General features: G+C 37.6%; 1 protein-coding gene across 3 annotated transcripts; it reads right to left on the reverse strand.

The window, feature by feature from the left end:
* Window positions 1-1,027: 1,027 nt before the first annotated feature.
* LOC139744292 (isoamyl acetate-hydrolyzing esterase 1 homolog) lies at window positions 1,028-17,525 on the reverse strand. Of its 3 annotated transcripts, none has more exons than XM_071654738.1 (6): window positions 17,469-17,525; window positions 15,154-15,206; window positions 6,471-6,669; window positions 5,050-5,158; window positions 2,675-2,793; window positions 1,028-1,268 (listed from the first exon to the last, which is right to left on the reverse strand). In XM_071654738.1, the coding sequence occupies exons 1-6, from the start codon at window positions 17,523-17,525 to the stop codon at window positions 1,092-1,094; spliced, it is 714 nt and encodes a 237-aa protein (XP_071510839.1). In that variant the 3' UTR covers window positions 1,028-1,091. The 3 variants fall into 3 exon arrangements, with proteins under 3 accessions (XP_071510839.1, XP_071510840.1, XP_071510841.1); XM_071654739.1 differs by lacking the exon at window positions 6,471-6,669 and adding an exon at window positions 13,149-13,347 and having other exon boundaries at window positions 17,469-17,523; XM_071654740.1 differs by lacking the exons at window positions 15,154-15,206; window positions 17,469-17,525 and adding an exon at window positions 13,149-13,172.
* Window positions 17,526-17,888: the final 363 nt, after the last annotated feature.

Consider the following 17,888-nt stretch of genomic DNA (forward strand, 5'->3'; position numbering starts at 1 on the left):
TGGTTCTCCTAATAGGTCTATAGTACAATGTCTTGACAATGTGTGATGACAGTTTCACACATTTGGCAAAATATTAAAATGACAGGTTTGCCACAAATGTGCTGAATGTTCACTTTCCTAGAAGTAGGTTCAATTGGATGAATGATTAAAACGTCAGAGTGCAGGTATTTGGGGGAACTGATGATTTTTACTTGACTTTTGACCCTTTTATAAGTTTATGCATTGAGTAATTTTCAAGGTATTGAGAAAAAGTATAATTTCAGTATCAAATGGTAAAATAGTATTATCTAAACCTGGCCTTTTGACTTTTGACCTCACAGTTCCAAAGAGAATCACTGTTAGGTAGAACATGCATAAATATATAAGTTTCATGATAATACCTTGAGTTACTTTTGAGATATGGAGGAAGAAGTGCAATTTAGCACTTTCACTTGACCTTTGACCTTTTGACCTTTGACCTTTTGGCAAGAAACTTCCCACAGAATATATATTGGGTTATACATGCATACATCAAGTAAAAAAAAAAATCCTTCAGGCATTGCATAAATATAAGGAAAGTAGTGATATTTTGAGGAGTTGACCTTGACCTTTGACCCATGACCTTTGACCCATGACCTCAACTTCCCTAGATAATCACTGCCCATTGGTACATGCATATATACTAAGTTCCATGAAGATACCTTGAACCATTTGCGAGATATGGAGAAAAACATGAAATTTCAACCTTTTTTTCACAAAATAACCTGTGACCTTTGACCTTTGACCCTGTGACCCTAAAATCCAAACAAAGTATTATCCCCCCACGATATACCTCGTACCAAGTTTGATGCAAAACTACCTCACGGTTCTTGAGATATCGACAAAAACAAAACGGGACGGACGTACGGACGCACGGTTATCGTGAATGGCCAACAATGGAAAATAGTAAAAAGCACTGTGATATCACTAAAAGCACTGAAAATCTCAGAACATGAGTAAGATACGATGGAAGAAAATTTCTCATCTGAAAAAAAAATATATCCTGATTTTTACGCTGACGCATCAAAGAAGATGCCAACTACCTATGAAAGACGACTTCCGCACATCACGCATCAATCTTGCTGGAAGCTCTTCTCTGGATTGGCGTAGTCTATATCGCTCCAGTCTGGCCACTGCTGAGGGAGGGATGCAGTGCAGTCGTCGACAAAACCCGAGAGGTGCTTGTAGAGGAACCCTGCTCCTTCCAATGTCAAGTGTAGACCATCGCAGAGGAACCTCGGGCCCCAGTTCTGGAAGACAGAAGAGCACATTGCAACTGATTGACAAATTGCCCAACATCGATGTAAATAAGCACTGAATTGATCAGTGTTTTTGTAGTAGCCATGATAAAAAAATCATGGGCGTACATACTCAAACCTACGACCTCCTGATCTCCGGACAGGCGTCATCTCCACTAGACCATCGAGCTTCATCCGACAGAAAGTGTTGGTTCTAATCCTTATAGCATGTAACAGGTACTGCAAAAAACAGTGATCAATTCAGTGCTTATTTACGTCGATGTTGGGCAATTTGTCAATCAGTTGCAATGAAAACATCTCAACGGACGAATTTCATGAATTAGAAGAGCACACGTTGTCATTACCCCCAAATCTATTGTTGTCAAGTGATTTTCATCATCAGAGTAGTCATCAGGGTCCCATTTCATAAAACTTGTTATCAGTGACAACTGCTACATGTCTGTGACAAATTAACTCTCAGCCAATCAGACGCAAGGATTTCAGTAGCTTGTAACAACTATCACAAATTGTCACTGATAACAAGTTTTATGGCAGTTATCAACAGGGCATGTGAGAGGAATACTGCCATAGCAAATAGTGTCAAGTGCGAGAAGTTGATTTTGGGAGGAAAGAATGTCACTGACAGATGCAGTCTAGAATAGTTCAAGAAGATAAATAAAAACAGATCCTCTGTGAATTAATTATCATATTTGATTTCTTAATGCATGGTTTATACAGTGCCTTGTATTTGTAACCCAGGAACGTGTAAGAAGTGACACATGGCTTTAAAGTGTGCGTTTGTCATTATTGTTATCTTTGCTGGGTGGTCTGTGTGCTGCATAACGTGGCCTCTCTCAGCTTGTTGTGTTCATCAGGCCGTGTTGCGAAACCCCTCAAATCATCCCCCCTACATCAACACATTCACCTTTTTGTCTGCTGTTACACACTATCTCCTTCTTAATCATTCATCAAGTGATACATTCATACTTTTCAATCAAAAATTGTGCTCTAATGCGATCAAGTTGCACAGTGCACGGAAAGTAGCTGCTCTATAAAACCATAGCTACTCTGAATAGTGTCCTACATACAGGGGGCCCCCAGTACAATGAACATGGTTATAACAAAATTTTGAAACAACGAAGTACAAATTCAGTTCCCAAAAGTATCATCATCAAAGTCTAAGTGGAAAAATTCCCTTCGGTTATAACGAAATTTCGATACACTGAAAGAAAACTGTAGGTCCTGAGGACTTTGTTATTTAACGACAGCCTCCTGCGACACTCTCCACTCTCAACGTTCCTACTGCTGTATCCCAGATATCTCTCCTAAAAGCACCATACTTCCTCTGTAGATATTTCAAACTTTAAACACAGGAGGGCGCTCTAACTCACAACTTATTACACCTGTCTTCATCCTACCTCTTCCTTCTGCATCAAGGTCCACAGGTCTATTACTTTCACTCCCAGATCTTGGGCAAGATCGCAGCAAGCCTTGGCATATTTTCCTGAGTTCTTGAGTGTTCTGTTCAATGTTGTACCTGGGATGAGATTTAAAAAAAAGTAAAAAGAAATTGAATAGCAAATGGGAATGCACTTTTGAAGATGGCGCAAAGGTGAATACTGTAATTTGCAAAGCAACAAATTTGACACCAGAAGATACATACATATTCATGTTTACGCTGATGTTTATGACATTCAATAGCAGAATTTCCCAAATTCAGATACAGAGAGAGCATGAAATCAACTAGTAATGCCCTTTTCATGCAAAATAACCAAAGAGCAGAGTGATTTGATACTTGTGACATGCCAAATTGATGTCAAAGGTCTTTGCATGCAAAATGTGAAATCCTGTGGGAATATGCAAACTAGCAGCTACACAGTGAATTATATACCTCAGAAATGAAATCCTGTTCTGTGATTCGTCTACACATTGTCATATGACCATACATAATATTGTTTTGATGTCAATAATGTTGAAAACAAAATGCTGATGGCATAAAATGCACTATACAATGATGACATTCATGGTATAGTGCACTATACAATAAATGTTATTATGGATATATTCTGCGCTTGATCAAAGGTTTTACCCAGAGGTGTGACATCTTAAAGGACAAGTTCACCTTCAGGTTGAGTGAATGCAGCAATATTAGTAGAACACATCAGTGAGAGTTTGAGGAAAATCTGACAATCCGTTCAAAAGTTATGAATTTTTCTGTTCAGTCATGGCTGGATGAGAAGACTACTGTAGCTTGTGATGTCACATGAGTACAACAGTATAAAGAAAGTATGTAAAAGAAAATTCACCTCTATTTTCACTTTTCTCGCATAACAAAAGAACACTTGACTTCTCTCTTTCAGAAGGCAAGGGGAATAATATTATCTTAAACATACATCAGTAACAAGTCCAAGAAATGTGCACTTTATTCAAAAAGTAAAATTTTGTGAAATTCTTTTTTTATTTTCATTATATTGTTGTACGCATGTGACATCACACACTGTAGTAGTCTTCTCATCCAGCAGTAATTGCGCAGATACTTTAAAAATTCATAACTTTTGAACGGATTGTCGGATTTTCCTCAAACTTTCACTGATGTGTTCTACTAATATTGTTGCATTCACTCAATCCACATGTACATGAAGGTGAACTTGTCCTTTAAATTGCTATAGCCCTCGAAGAAAATGGTGCTATTTCTGTCACCGAGCATATGCGTATTACACTGTATACTCTTTCACTAGTGGCTTGAAACAGTGTTAATATCCCTCCAATGAATCTTTTAAAAAAAAGATAAGTCTGATCCTGCTCATAAACTGTATGTACAGAGTGGTGTTTGTAGATGATACCAATAGCAATTTAAAGGACAAGTTCACCTTCATGTACATGTGGATTGAGTGAATGCAACAATATTAGTAGAACACATCAGTGAAAGTTTGAGGAAAATCCGACAATCCGTTCAAAAGTTATGAATTTTTAAAGTATCTGCGCAATTACTGCTGGATGAGAAGACTACTACAGTGTGTGATGTCACATGCGTACAACAATATAATGAAAATAAAAAAAGAATTTCACAAAATTTTACTTTTTGAATAAAGTGCACATTTCTTGGACTTGTTACTGATGTATGTTAAAGATAATATTATTCCCCTTGCCTTCTGAAAGAGAGAAGTCAAGTGTTCTTTTGTTATGCGAGAAAAGTGAAAATAGAGGTGAATTTTCTTTTACATACTTTCTTTATACTGTTGTACTCATGTGACATCACAAGCTACAGTAGTCTTCTCATCCAGCCATGACTGAACAGAAAAATTCATAACTTTTGAACGGACTGTCGGATTTTCCTCAAACTTTCACTGATGTGTTCTACTAATATTGTTGCATTCACTCAATCCACATGTACATGAAGGTGAACTCGTCCTTTAAATTGCTATTGGTATCATCTACAAACACCACTCTGTACATACAGTATATGAGCAGGATCAGACTTACTCTTTTTTTTTTTTTAAAGATTCATTGGAGGGATATTGACACTGTTTCAAGCCACTAGTGAAAGAGTATACAGTGTAATACGCATATGCTCGGTGACAGAAATAGCACCATTTTCTTCGAGGGCTGCTCCCCTAGGAATTTCTGGCACTGTGAAATCTATAATTTCAACGAGAGCTTCTTAGTGCGAGTTATGTTTGTTTAATAACCAGATGTGTATGGAAATTTGAATGAGATTGGATGATAAGTACCGCTATATTGATCAACTTGTTTTGATGCCATGATGAATGGGGGAGGGAAGGGTGTAGGTTACCTTTTGTCTTACAAGCCTCACTCCAAGCTGCTTCATCTATAGGAGGCGGTGTGATCAGCATCAGTCTCTCCTTAGGAAGCCCTTTGCTTTCAAAATACTTGATCATCGCCTTAGAATGGGAAATTGAATGTCACATCACATTAAACACATCTATTTCTTCTTTAGTTCATTGGGGACAGGCACAAGGACGATTGTTAAGGAAGTGAGCAACGACAGGAAGCTTCCTTAGAGCTGTCTAGTTGTGTAAATTCAAAATTCATACAAAAAGCATTTTCATCCAAAATTACATATCTGTGGGGAATGAAATCAGGTAATACCATGGCCATACAAGCAGGCATGCAGGACTGACTTTTCCCATAATGCATTGGGCTGTTGCTGTCCAACAACATCTGAATTCATGTAATGCAGTTGGTGCATAGGTTAACTATTTCAAAGCACCCTACGAAAAATTAAAGGACAAGTTCACCTTCATAGACATGTGGGTTGAGTGAATGCAGCAATACTAGTAGAACACATCAGTGAGAGTTTGAGCAAAATCGGACAATCCGTTCAAAAGTTATGAATTTTTGAAGTTTCTGCTCAGTCACGGCTGGATGAAAAGACTACTATAGCTTGTGATGTCACATGAGTACAACGATATAAAGAAAGAATAAAGAAAATTCAACATATTTCCATTTTTCTCGCATAACAAAAGAACACTCGACTTGTCTCTTTCAGAAGGCAGGGGGAATAATATTACCCTTAACATACGTCAGTAGCAAGTCGAAGAAATGTGCACTTTATTCAAAAAGTAAAGTTTTGTGAAATTCTCTTTTTATTTTCCTTATATAGTTGCACGCATGTGACATCATACACTGTAGTAGTCTTCTCTTCCAGCAGTGACTGCGCAGATACTTAAAATATTCGTAACTTTTGAACGGAGTGGTCAATTTTCCTCAAACTTTCACTGATGTGTTCTACTAATATTGCTGCATTCTCTCAATCCTTAAGTATATGAAGGTGGACTTGTCCTTTAAGGAAACAAGATCCACTTCTCTCTTTGGTACTAGGGTAAAATTGACACTAGTAACCAGCCATCTATAATACATGCACATTCCATGAACAAGTTTGAACATTACCATTATGAAGTAGACCATGTACAAAAATTTCAAATTGACAGCAAGCCCTGTGGCATACAGGTTACGCTTGGTATTAGACACACAAAATCAAGTGTAATGTGACTTTTCAGCCACCGAAGTTGAAATTTATGTCTGTTAATTCTACACTGAATTCAAGACATTTAAAATATTTCATGCAACAGGACCCAGCCTGAAACTGCTTTAAGTATGAAAGAAAAATATCTGAACTGTAATTTTATGAGGAAACTTCTAGGGTGAAAGTTTTGTGTATCTCTCTATAGATCACCACTGTATCATCCTAACCTTCATGTTGTCTGTATAAGCTTCAAGGCTGACGTATTGTGATGGCCAGACTTCTTCTAGACAACTATCATTGGCACCCAGAAACAGTGTGACTGCGACTGCATCTCGGACCATCTCGGGAGGGAAGACACTGGGAAGGATGATGCGAGCCCAGCGGGAGTTGTAGCCCGAGAACCCTCTGTTCACTACATCGCACTTTCTGCAAAGGTTTCAAAGGGGACAATGGCATTCATTGCCAACCATTTGTGATCATGCATGTGATGCGTCTTTTTTGCCCTCTGCAATAGAGTCTTGCGCCATTGAATGCACTGCTAAGATGTTTTATCTCATTCAGATCATTTAGAGTGCAATTCCACATTATGTTCAACCTAAATGTAATAGGTATTGCAAAATCTGATGAGATAATGAAAGTTATTCATCAAATGGGACATTAAAAATGATTTATTTTTCACATTTTACTGAATAGTGATATCAGTAGCAAAAAACCTACCATGCAAATTTGCTGATATAATCACATCATCAACCCACAATTCATCCACTGGTTTGTGCACAAAAAGAAAAAAAAAGTTTTCGAGTATAATGAAGCAACTTCATACCTATCGTCATTGCTTAGTTTTTGCAAAACATAAATATGGATACATTTTTATTCATTTTTTGATGTTGTTGTAAACTTCATTTCATGTCAATAAAAGGAAATTTAACACAATTTTGTGTGCAGTACATGGGACACTTAGTGAGGTCATGACATCACCTCATCTAATTTGCATACACTTGTATGTGTTGGGTAATACAATGTTGTACTATCATCATTGCGTAAAACACGAGAAGCTTTTAAATTTCACAGCTTTCTAACTTGACGTCCAAGTTTGATGATCCATCTCATCAATGTTTGTTTGATTTACGCTCTACCAATGACAGTCAACCCAAACGTGAGGTAGAATTGTATTTAAACCATCCCAAGCTACTTGTGTCAACACAGATCATTTAACTCTTCTTTTTTTTTTTTGTTATAAATTTTGCTGTTTCTTTGGTTGAAGTCCTGTATCGTCCAGCATACAATGCCTGGGCAAAGCCCAAGACTCTAAAGTACTTGTGAAGTCTAATAGCTTCATGTGAGCAAATTGATATTCAATACCTGCAATACTGACACTCAAGTATGGTAATACTGATTAACATTTCACTGTATCACCGTCACCACTATCCTTATTTTTTTTTTTTTACATACCCCACAATAATAATGTGAATGGAAACAAGGATGTTCTAATTTCTGTCGCAACAGAATTTTTTGTGTGGGCTCAAAATTAATATTGGAAATGTCTGATCTCACAGTGTCTTATCTTACATTCTACCTTACACTCATGCAGACAACAGAAAGATGAGGGAATGATACAGTGGTTTGTCTTGGCATCAAAATGGCATGACGCCAGAACACCAGACAAAATTAATCCTGATAACAAAATATCAAGAAAGTCCTTTGAAAAGGCTATTTTTTGTTTCCTATTGCTTTCATGACAATTACAAGTTTGGCTATACTATTTTTTTCCCATTCTTGTTTTGTGAATATTTCACCTTATAAAGAAAGAGAATGAAAGAAAGATTGACAGAGACAGAGAGAAAGAAACTGAGCACCCAATGTTAGAGATATGACATCTGAAACGAGAGTTGTGATTGAATCAAAAATGTACTGCATGCTGGCCAGCAGAGGGCGATGTTATTACACAGCCAACAGTAACAGGTTAATTGCATGAGTTTGGTTATCAGCAGATGTCTAAGTACTGAAATAAAAAAAAAAATGTTGTTGCCTGACAAACTCAATGTCTTGAGTGTTGGGCTGGAGCTTATCATCAAAATAGTTGTTTATGATCTCATGGAATTACAGATGAAAATACATACATGTAAATACTTGCAGTTGTAAAAGTTGCTAAATTACAGTGGAATGTGCCAGTTGTGATAATTCCAGGGAATGCTTTGTTGGCATGGCACACTAAATACCAGAGAGTCAGTCTTGCCACAAATAAAATACTGTCACGAAGGATTTGACAAAAAGGACTGATAAAGCCTTATTAATGAGCACTCATCACTAGCAAATAGAAGTCTGGTTGTAACTTGTAACACAAGATCAGTTTGATGGTTCTGTTTGGCAAAGATAAAATAAGAGCATGTTTGTAGCACTGTGTGTAGAAGCAGGTCATGTTAATGTATTTTTAAGAATTATTTCCATGAATACTTCTCATAAATGATAATAAAGTCACAATATGGCTTGATTTATTTCACCTCACGAGAGAGGAGCTGTGTACGTAACTGTTTATTTGCAATGAAACAAAACTTGAACCTTGCCACGTTTGTATCAACACACTGGTGTACTGCCCAGAATTCCTCAGTAGACAGTCTTATGGGGATTTATTCTTAAGTTTCCTGGCATTACATTTCTATGAACTTCGATGCTGCAGCAACTGGATTTTATGGATGCTTCCTTGTCTTTAACCAACTAGTTGTTTATAGAGACTAAATGTAATACAATGCACATACAATGTATCAGAAAATGTGTATCTGCAGTAAGGAATGATTACATCTAGGAAGCAACTGAATAATCTGTAACCCAAATCAGCATTGTTCACTTGCAAGGAGGTTTTCCCATTCATAGTTTCACTAATTTACTGGTACATTAAAATTTGAATGAAAACCCATGGCAACAAAAAATTAAATAAATTAGACTGATATGCCTTTGTCTGTGTACATGGATTTGGTATCTTCAGGGCCCCATTTCATAAAAGATGTTAGGATGGTAACTCTTGCTGGAATGGCAACTTCCAATAGCAACAGCCAATCACGAAGCTGGATTCTTGTCGTTACTATGACAATTGCCATTCCAGCAAGAGTTGCTATCAAATCAACTTTTTATGAAATGGGGCCCTGATCTTAACCACCCCTCTCCCCCAACCATAGAGTTGAACTGGAGATTCAGGATGCAGACCTTTTGGACATTTGTTCACAAATATATTCCTTTAAATTGTCCTGTTACACTGTGTCCCTGTAGCAACATTAGGCCAAGTAAAAAAAGAAACCAGTTTCTCGTCCTCGCGCGCATCGATTTTGGCCGCCGCATCGATTTTTTTACTATTTACTATTTTCAAAATGGCGCTGAAAATACCAAGAAATTCATAATTCTCGTCCCAGCCCGCTCCCCGCCCGCATCGAATTTCAGTTGCCGCATTGACTTTTTTTGATATTTACTATTTTTTCGGCCGCCAATCGTGATTTCTCATTGCTAAATACGCCTTGCGTCCTCTACTTAGTACAGCTGTAGCTTATGTAGTGCGTATGTAATATAACGCATGCATTTCACACTGCGAGCTCGGCAAGAAGCTTCGAACTGTAGTTGGATAGGCGCGCGGCGGGCCTGAACTCGTTGATGAAACGCCCCCCCCCCCCCCCTGGGCTGGCTGTGTGATGTATATGTACAGCGCACTCGGTACGTCGTGAACGCGATAGCGGCAACATTTTTTTCGAACAATCGCTGATATTCCACGCATATTTCGCGCATTGTTCGTATTTTCCCCCGTTTCTCATATTTTAAGCGGATGAATTGTACTGTGCAAATGCTTGTGAGGATTGTATCGAGTTTGTATGTATACATTTTCATGTCATTGTGACTATGTGCATGTGTGTGCAGTGTCGGAAGGTACGGTGCCAGTGCAGTGGCTGGCTGTGCCGGCCGCGTATGCGTGTCTGTAGCTGTCAGGGTCCCATCCAAAGATATTATAGAATGGGTAGCGAGAATGCTGCGATCTGATTGGTCGAGAGCTGTGTGTTCATTTTTACTGGCCGCACGCTGAGTCACAGTGGTAAACATGTTATCGCGCACTTAGCAAGAGTACGCGTACTTGTAACAAAGGTTCGCGCACTAAAGCAAGCGTTCGCGCACTCGGCTTGGCCATGCATCCAGTAAAAACTTATGCATGGCTGGCCATGCATCCAGTAAAAACCGTAAGTACGGGTATGCATGCCCTTTACGGAAAGCCAAAAGGAAATGCATCCAGTAATTTTGTCATCGGGTAACACGATAGAAAACTGGGTTTTTGACAAGAAAATTACCCATTCTATAAATCAAATGACGCACATGTCTTTTCGTGCCTCAGTCGGAATATAGTGTGCATGCGGTAACTATGGAATTTAGCCTAAACCCACTCGGCTTCGCCTCGTGGGTTAAGCATTCCATAGTTACCTTATGCACACAATTCCGACTGACGCACTCAGACCTGTGCGTCATTTGTATACTGAAGTAGTAGAGATAACAAGATACGAAGGCGCGCGATAACAATGGACACAAAATGGCTACCCTACATGACGATACAAAAGAGAGCTAAGTACAAACTCAGTACACCTAGGAACATCATTCATTTCCAAAGGTAGTGGTATTTTTGTTATCTTAAAAAGATTTAAAAATTATAATCGTAGCTTTTTATCGATTCGTGTCTTATTAGTTAAGCGTCTTTGGTCCCATCTCCCTGGTCTGTCAGCTATCTGCACGCACGCATGAACACATTCGAATGTGTAGAAGAGGCCCAAACACTGCTCTGTACAAACGTTGCATCTGACAGCGATATGCTAGTTTGTATTCTATTTTGAAGAGAATATGAATGCGCTTTTCCAGCAAATGTAGAATCATTAAATGGGTGTATCTACAAAATGAATAACTTTTCCACGGATTCTGGTTTGTCTTGTATTTCTGCGGGATACTTTTCTTTACGATGTAAATTCATAGACACGGCCGTGAGTCGTAGGCCTATCACCTGAAGTGTGATTGAATCATTCATCATCCAAATGATGAGTGATTATCAAATGTCTTTTTAGAACATGAAGAAACATCTTTAAATGTTTAATGCTATAATGCCATATCAGTATCATTTTGACATCCATGTACCGGCCAGTTTCCGGTTGAATGTGCTACAATTGTACTGTGAAGAGATGCAGATAGGCTTACAGCGCAGCTGTGTGGACACAAAAAGTCACAAACACCAATGATAAATAAAGCAGTCTTTTGAATATCATGGAATTTATTTCAGTCGTACATTTGTTGATAGAGTGTTTTATACCTGTTTCAATTAATAGCACAATACATCAGAATTGCAAGTACACTGGTATCAGAAATGCCATTACAACACTAAATACCAGTATTAAGATGATCATTTTCCCTTGACATCTGTAGTGGAAAGGAAAAGCAAATGTATTTCTGCATGCATGAAGTTTCATTTCAAGTATGGTACATATTTATATCTATTTGTTTGAAAATGCACAGAGTGCTGGCAAGACATACACTTGGGACCTGGTCTCTCATAACACAGCTACCGCATACCAGAGTGATATTTCATTTCATAAATTGGATATAGAAAATAGTAAAGCCCTCTCTCGTTACCCTTCTCAAAATTACCGGACGAGAAACACATGTTACTTTCATTTTGACAATCCTCGAAAAAATAGTAAGATATCAAATAGCAAGGACCTCCCTCATCGCCTTGCTCAAAAAACCCGGACGAGAAACTACTTTCTTTTTTTACTTGGCCTTACATAAATTTTTTATTCAAATGTCAAGTTTTGTGTAAGAATTATATGTGACCGTGCACCTCAAAACGAACATAAAGTCGCACACACTGATTTTGCGTGAGGACTGAAAATAAGTGAAATGAGTCAACCTAGCCGAACTTGACTTTTTCATATTTTCTGAAAGAGCGGGTCTTCTTTTACATTATGCTAAAATTCGGTATCATAAAATGGGCAAGAAAGTGTTTTTTTAGCAGTTTATCTCGAACATTTTTGGTAGAATAGTGTGATTAGGTGTGTCTTTAGAATCCCTTTTTCATTTCTGAAAAACCTTGTCCACACTCTTCACTTTCAACTCTAATAACTTTTGAAAGGATAATGCTACTGCTTTGAAAGTTGGCATTAATTATGGACAGAATGTGTTAATGAGGCATGCTTAATTTCAGTTTAATCTGATAATCTCTTCATTGTTGTTACTCTGGTGGTTTACTTCCTGTTTTTTGTCCCATTCATCGCACAGCCAGCACGGTTTGGTGAAGATTAAGCACTTGAATAGACACTGTACTTCAGAGCCTCTTTTCTCAGTTCACACTTTTCCTGAGTTTGTGCTTTCTCTCCAATATTTAGATAGGTTAGGAGAGTCCATTTGATTTGAGTTATACATCATTTTAAAGCTTGAAGTGTGCTCTTTCTTAACTAAAAATTCATGTTTGGCGACATTTTGTTTGTTTTGAGGTGCAGGGTCACATATACATATAAATGAAGGGAAAAAATAATTCTCATGGATCAACATTTGGAAAAAATAATATCAGATGCTAAAAACAAACATCTAATGAAATCCCTGATATGGAGCAATTAAGAAAGAAAAAAAAAACCCACAAAAAACCCACTCACAAACAACGAAAAAAAAAACCAGCTATGGATAGATATGCTGAAAGAGGGAAGGAAGAAAAAGACAACAGCAAAGCCACCACCTGCCTGAATTTATATTTCAATTTCACCAACTGCCTTTGAGAATTCAGTAATTTCGCACCTCTATCTCTAGATTGAGTAAGTGGTACACTTGCTCACTGTTATAAAGGGGGTTAATCATCAATTTCCATTTATATATATCAGAAGAAGCAAATGGAGTGATACCTTAATGTTGGAGACATAGTCCAAGATGGGTACATGTTTGTCTGCCTGAAGGCCAGGGTCACAACAATCATTTGCACCAAAGAAAATGGTTGCCATGACAACACCATCTAGCATTTCTGCTGGGAGTGCATGTGGCAAGGCAGCAAGAGCCCATTTGGTGTTGTAGCCAGAAAAACCTCGGCAAATTATGTCACACTTTCTGGAGATGAAGTTTGCACAGAGATGAGACAGGTTCAGACATGCCAAGAGGACCCCCGCAATGAAAATCATGAAAACAAACATTAAAGGCATAATTTACCACTTGTAGATGAAACAAAAACCCAGCTTTAGTGGTTCAAAATAGTTTTAAAATGTGAGTTTAGGGATAGAAACAACCAATGTCAAAATTTGAATCAGTATAATTAATGTTAAGTATTGTTAAATATACAAAATGTGAACAATAGTTGTCATAAAAATGCTTCTAGACTAAACCATCTACTGCTATGGTTTATTGAGAAAAAAAAAGAAGTGATATCTCCTTATATTTTAGGCTTTATTACAAAATTTTTACATGGTAGGATGTTTTGTGATATGACTGACCTAAACATATGCATCAAATGTGATAGCTCGAACATTTTTAAAATCACTGCTCCCAGTGGTAAACAGTACCTTTAAAATTAATGACCTGGAGATATTGCATCACATACTATGCTTTACTTTAAAATCACTTGATCAAAGCAATGCATGAAGAGTCAATATTTGCTCAAACAGCTGAAACAAAAGAAAGAATGCTTTGTTGTCATTCGAATATTGGCAAAGTTAGCTGACAGGCTGTTCAGATGTCTTAAACAAACAAGATATTTCAGGAAAGATACCATTCTTTCAAAACACTGAACTGGCATCTGCCCTTATCCCCCTTTCATCAAACAAGACAAAGCATACTATACTAGAACAAATCTATGAACAAACAAGACAAGTAGAAAGCAAATGAAATATGTATTCATACATTTTAACGTTCACAGTGATAAAATTTGTTATGATAGCTACTGCAAGGCTGCACACTAACCTATTTTTTCTACTGGTCCGATGGACAGGTTGAACCAGTAGGTACGCACTTTTTCCACTTTGTACTTTTCTATGAAAGTTACTGGTCTGACAGTGATTTTTTACTGGTCAGTGCCAGTGTGCAGCCTTGGCTACTGTACATATATTTGTTTTGTTTTTAAATCGAAAAACTTATCTGTCCAGTAACTTAATAGTGAAGTTTTGCATGGTAAAAATATTGAAGAACAAATCCACTTCACCTGGTCTTATACCCATACAGAGTTCTAACGGGAGATCTAGACAAGTGTCAAATCATTGAAAGAAAAAAACAAATCAGAAAAAAAAATGCATTGAAAAATATGCTGTGGGATATTTATCTGATATCATTTATGTTCTTATATTTAAGTTTTCCCTTCCCTTTTTTAAAGTGCATGATGCATCAGTTTGCTGAACATTTGCTGAACATAAGAGGAAGTTATCCATGTATAAATGTGAAGGAATAAAGGTTCCGTCTTACACACTGTTGAGTAGAAACATGATGAGAGTTAATGTGTAAGCGTGCTACACTGTTTATGCCTTTATAAATTTCAGCTGATGAAAATTACATATGCTGAAATATGTAAAATGAGCATACAAGTCTATCTGATGTGTCATTCGGATGGCTTTTCATGACTTCTAGTCACCATCGACCAAAATACCATAAATCATAGGTGTGCATAGTGTTATTAAACTATATATGTTGGTACAAAGACATGACAGTCACTAGTCTCTTTTTGAACAAGATTCTAAAATAAGGCTGCAGCTTGCTTGATGATAAGTAGCAGTCTCTTGTGAGATTGCAATACCAAAAATAAAATAAAGTTTCAAATTCTTCACATTTTCTACATCATGCTTTCCCTTTTCTTTATCTTGTTGCAGCCCCATCATTACAGCAACTCATCATCATTTTGTATTGTGTATATAAAAATAATATTCATTTTACCTCTGGACCTGATTTGCAATTGAGGCACCCCATCCACCCGGTTCAAAGGAAAGCTGCAAGGACAGAATGAATATGGCAAAGCAAACAATTAATTTCAGTGGCATGCCATGACGCCAAGAAGACATGCAAAACTGTGAAAGCACATATATGTAGGTGAGGACAATATTCATCATGTCATGATGCGTTACTTTAAACTACTGTATTATCTTTAACCCGTTGAAGACGAGTCCCAAGACTACTCGGGCAGGTGTCTATGGGAAATGTGTGTTATAGCAAAATCAGTCTATCCTCAATAGGTTAACCTGTGAAAATACAAAATCGGTGTCCATCATTGCAGCCAGCGCAGACTAGTACGAGTTAGTAAATAGCCTCTGACCATCTGTACAATGCTGCGTCTGTATGGTGGTTGTCATGAAGGTTCATGAAAATCAAGCAATCTTGCCAAATGTCGGGTAACAAAAGCATCAGACCATTAATTTGACATTCAACAAAAATTCACTTTTCTAGCATTATGAAAGAGCACTTGACTAACCGCTTTCAGAAAGCTGAGGGAATAATTGCTACCCCTAACATATGTCAGTATCAAGTTGATGGAATTTGTAATTTTCATGAAAAATGAATTTTTGTGGAATTTTCTTTTTATTTTCTTTATATTGTTGTTGCGTTAAACAAATACATACTGCTACTGAACGTTTTCGACGTGCACTCTTCGGAGTAAAAACCGCACGTATGAAACAGGAAGCGCGAACATAACAATATAAGCAAAAATTGTTATGTTCGCGCTTCCTGTTTCATACATGCGGTTTCTACTCCGAAGAGTGCACGTTAAAAACGTTCAGTAGCAGTATGTATTTGTTTAACGCAATTTTGAAGTTTTGTTCCACCAAGCATCTCTTTTTATATTGTTGTCCACTCATACGTCGTAACCTCTAGTAGCTTCCTCATCCAGCGGTTCCAACACCAAAAAAGTTCTTTAAAAATTCATAACTTTTGTATCGATTGTCCGATTTTACTCAAACTTTCGCTGATGTGTTCTACTAATGTTGTTGCATTTAACACTTTGGTGTCTCGAATTGGTTAGGTCATTGTTAGTAATGGTAATAATTTACTTAATTATTTGATATTCATTCTTGAATTTCAAGTCATCCTTACATGAATAAATTGCAGGCCTTTGTGTTCTTGTGGTTGGAATAGACTCTGTCATCAGTCTAGATCTAGTGAACTTTATCAGCGGTGAAACAGAAAAAAGAAGTGAACCATAAACAAATTTACCAATAATATACCACCTAATATAATAAGATTAAGAAGACATATTTTACAAGGGTAAGGAACATCATTGCTCTAAACGTCACATCAAATATTGACACAGACATAAAACAAACAGTAATAAGGAACATGTGTACAATATTTGATAGGATATCATTGTTAAAATATAGGATTAATGTTTGCATGAATGAGTGGAAAAGGTTTGCACGTTTCAGGCTAAAGTAAATTATGCATGTTACTAATATCAAGTACGGTACACTTTTATTTAAAGGGTGTGTACAGTTCTGGTTGAGGTGAGGATTTAGCTTTTAGTGTTTTGCGAGATATTCAGAAACCACTCTATGAGATGTCAAAGAGCATGCAATTCTAAGGGGTATCAAAAGTTTATTTGATGAAATTCGGTTTTGAAATGGCTGAGATATCCAAAAACAAGGTGAAACAAAGAGATCCTATTAAAAGACGTGGCCTGTCGCCTTTTATTATTATCACTTTTTTGGATATCTCAGCCATTTGAAAACCTATTCATCAAATAAATGTTGAATCCTTCTTAGAATTACATGCTCTTTCATATTTCATAAGAGGTTTCTCATTATCTCACTTAGGAATGTTCAAAACATGAATCCCCACCTCAACCAGTACTGTACAAGTCCCTTTAAGTTTACATTGCATTGGAAGACATTTTGTTTTTGGTGTTTTTTTCGATAGATCCAAAATGTCTGATTATATTCGTAGATGAAAGGGCCGGTGTAATTTTACTGTTTGTGGTGGATATTTTAAAAGACTGAATGGCCGGGCCTGGCAACAGTGGGCACGGAAGCTCAAAGGCGCGGGCGCCCGGGCGCGTTTTTTTTAAAGACGGCACAGATTGGGGGGCGGTCCCAGTCGTTGGCTGGTTATGGAGTCGCAGTGGTCTTCGCTGCGCTGCGCTGGCTGCAAGCCAAGCGCAGCGCAAGCTCACTCTTGTCCGATCTTCTCGGCTCGACCCGCCCGGTACGGACCACGGATATAAAAGTGAGCGTAATCACTGGTTCTTGCTATCAGGAGCTTACCTGTGTTATTGAGTCACCAAACAGAAGTATCTTGGGCCAGTGAACGCTCATTTTCATTCAGTTCGTGCAGGACTAAGAGCAAGAAAACAGGTTTTGACTCTCTAACAGTTAGCCGGTTACTTCCGGCTAAACGCGCGTTGATTTTCGAGAGGTCGCGCCGTGCATACGTTGAAAAAAGAGAAAAACAACAACAAAGGCGGGGGTTGCGTCATATTTTGTGAGAGCTAGTTTGGGTTTCTAGACCCGTTGTCTGCATTTCTTCTCCTTTTCAATTCAATTTTAAAAGCGTTGTATGTTTGAAACTCAAGGGACGCTGAATAATGACTTGCAATGGTGATAAGCAGGCATTAATGAAAGCAATGGATTTATTTTAAAATTTTCTGTGTGTAATTTACATACCTGGTATGCCAGGCCTACTAG

Source organism: Diadema antillarum, unplaced genomic scaffold (assembly GCF_040938485.1).
Source record: "Diadema antillarum isolate AM-2024a unplaced genomic scaffold, OU_Dant_1.0 seq00001155_RagTag, whole genome shotgun sequence".
NCBI classification, from domain to species: Eukaryota; Metazoa; Echinodermata; class Echinoidea; order Diadematoida; family Diadematidae; genus Diadema; species Diadema antillarum.

What these genes read in the sequence shown, in the direction of transcription:
- LOC139744292 (XM_071654738.1), bottom strand. Translation starts at nt 17,525, where the DNA reads ATGAAAATGAGCGTTCACTGGCCCAAGATACTTCTGTTTGGTGACTCA. An exon ending in ATTGCAAATCAGGTCCAGAG is followed by an intron (nt 6,670 to 15,153) that starts GTAAAATGAATA and finishes AAACCTTTGCAG; the next exon opens with AAAGTGCGATGTAGTGAACA. An exon ending in CTTATACAGACAACATGAAG is followed by an intron (nt 5,159 to 6,470) that starts GTTAGGATGATA and finishes TCCCATTCTAAG; the next exon opens with GCGATGATCAAGTATTTTGA.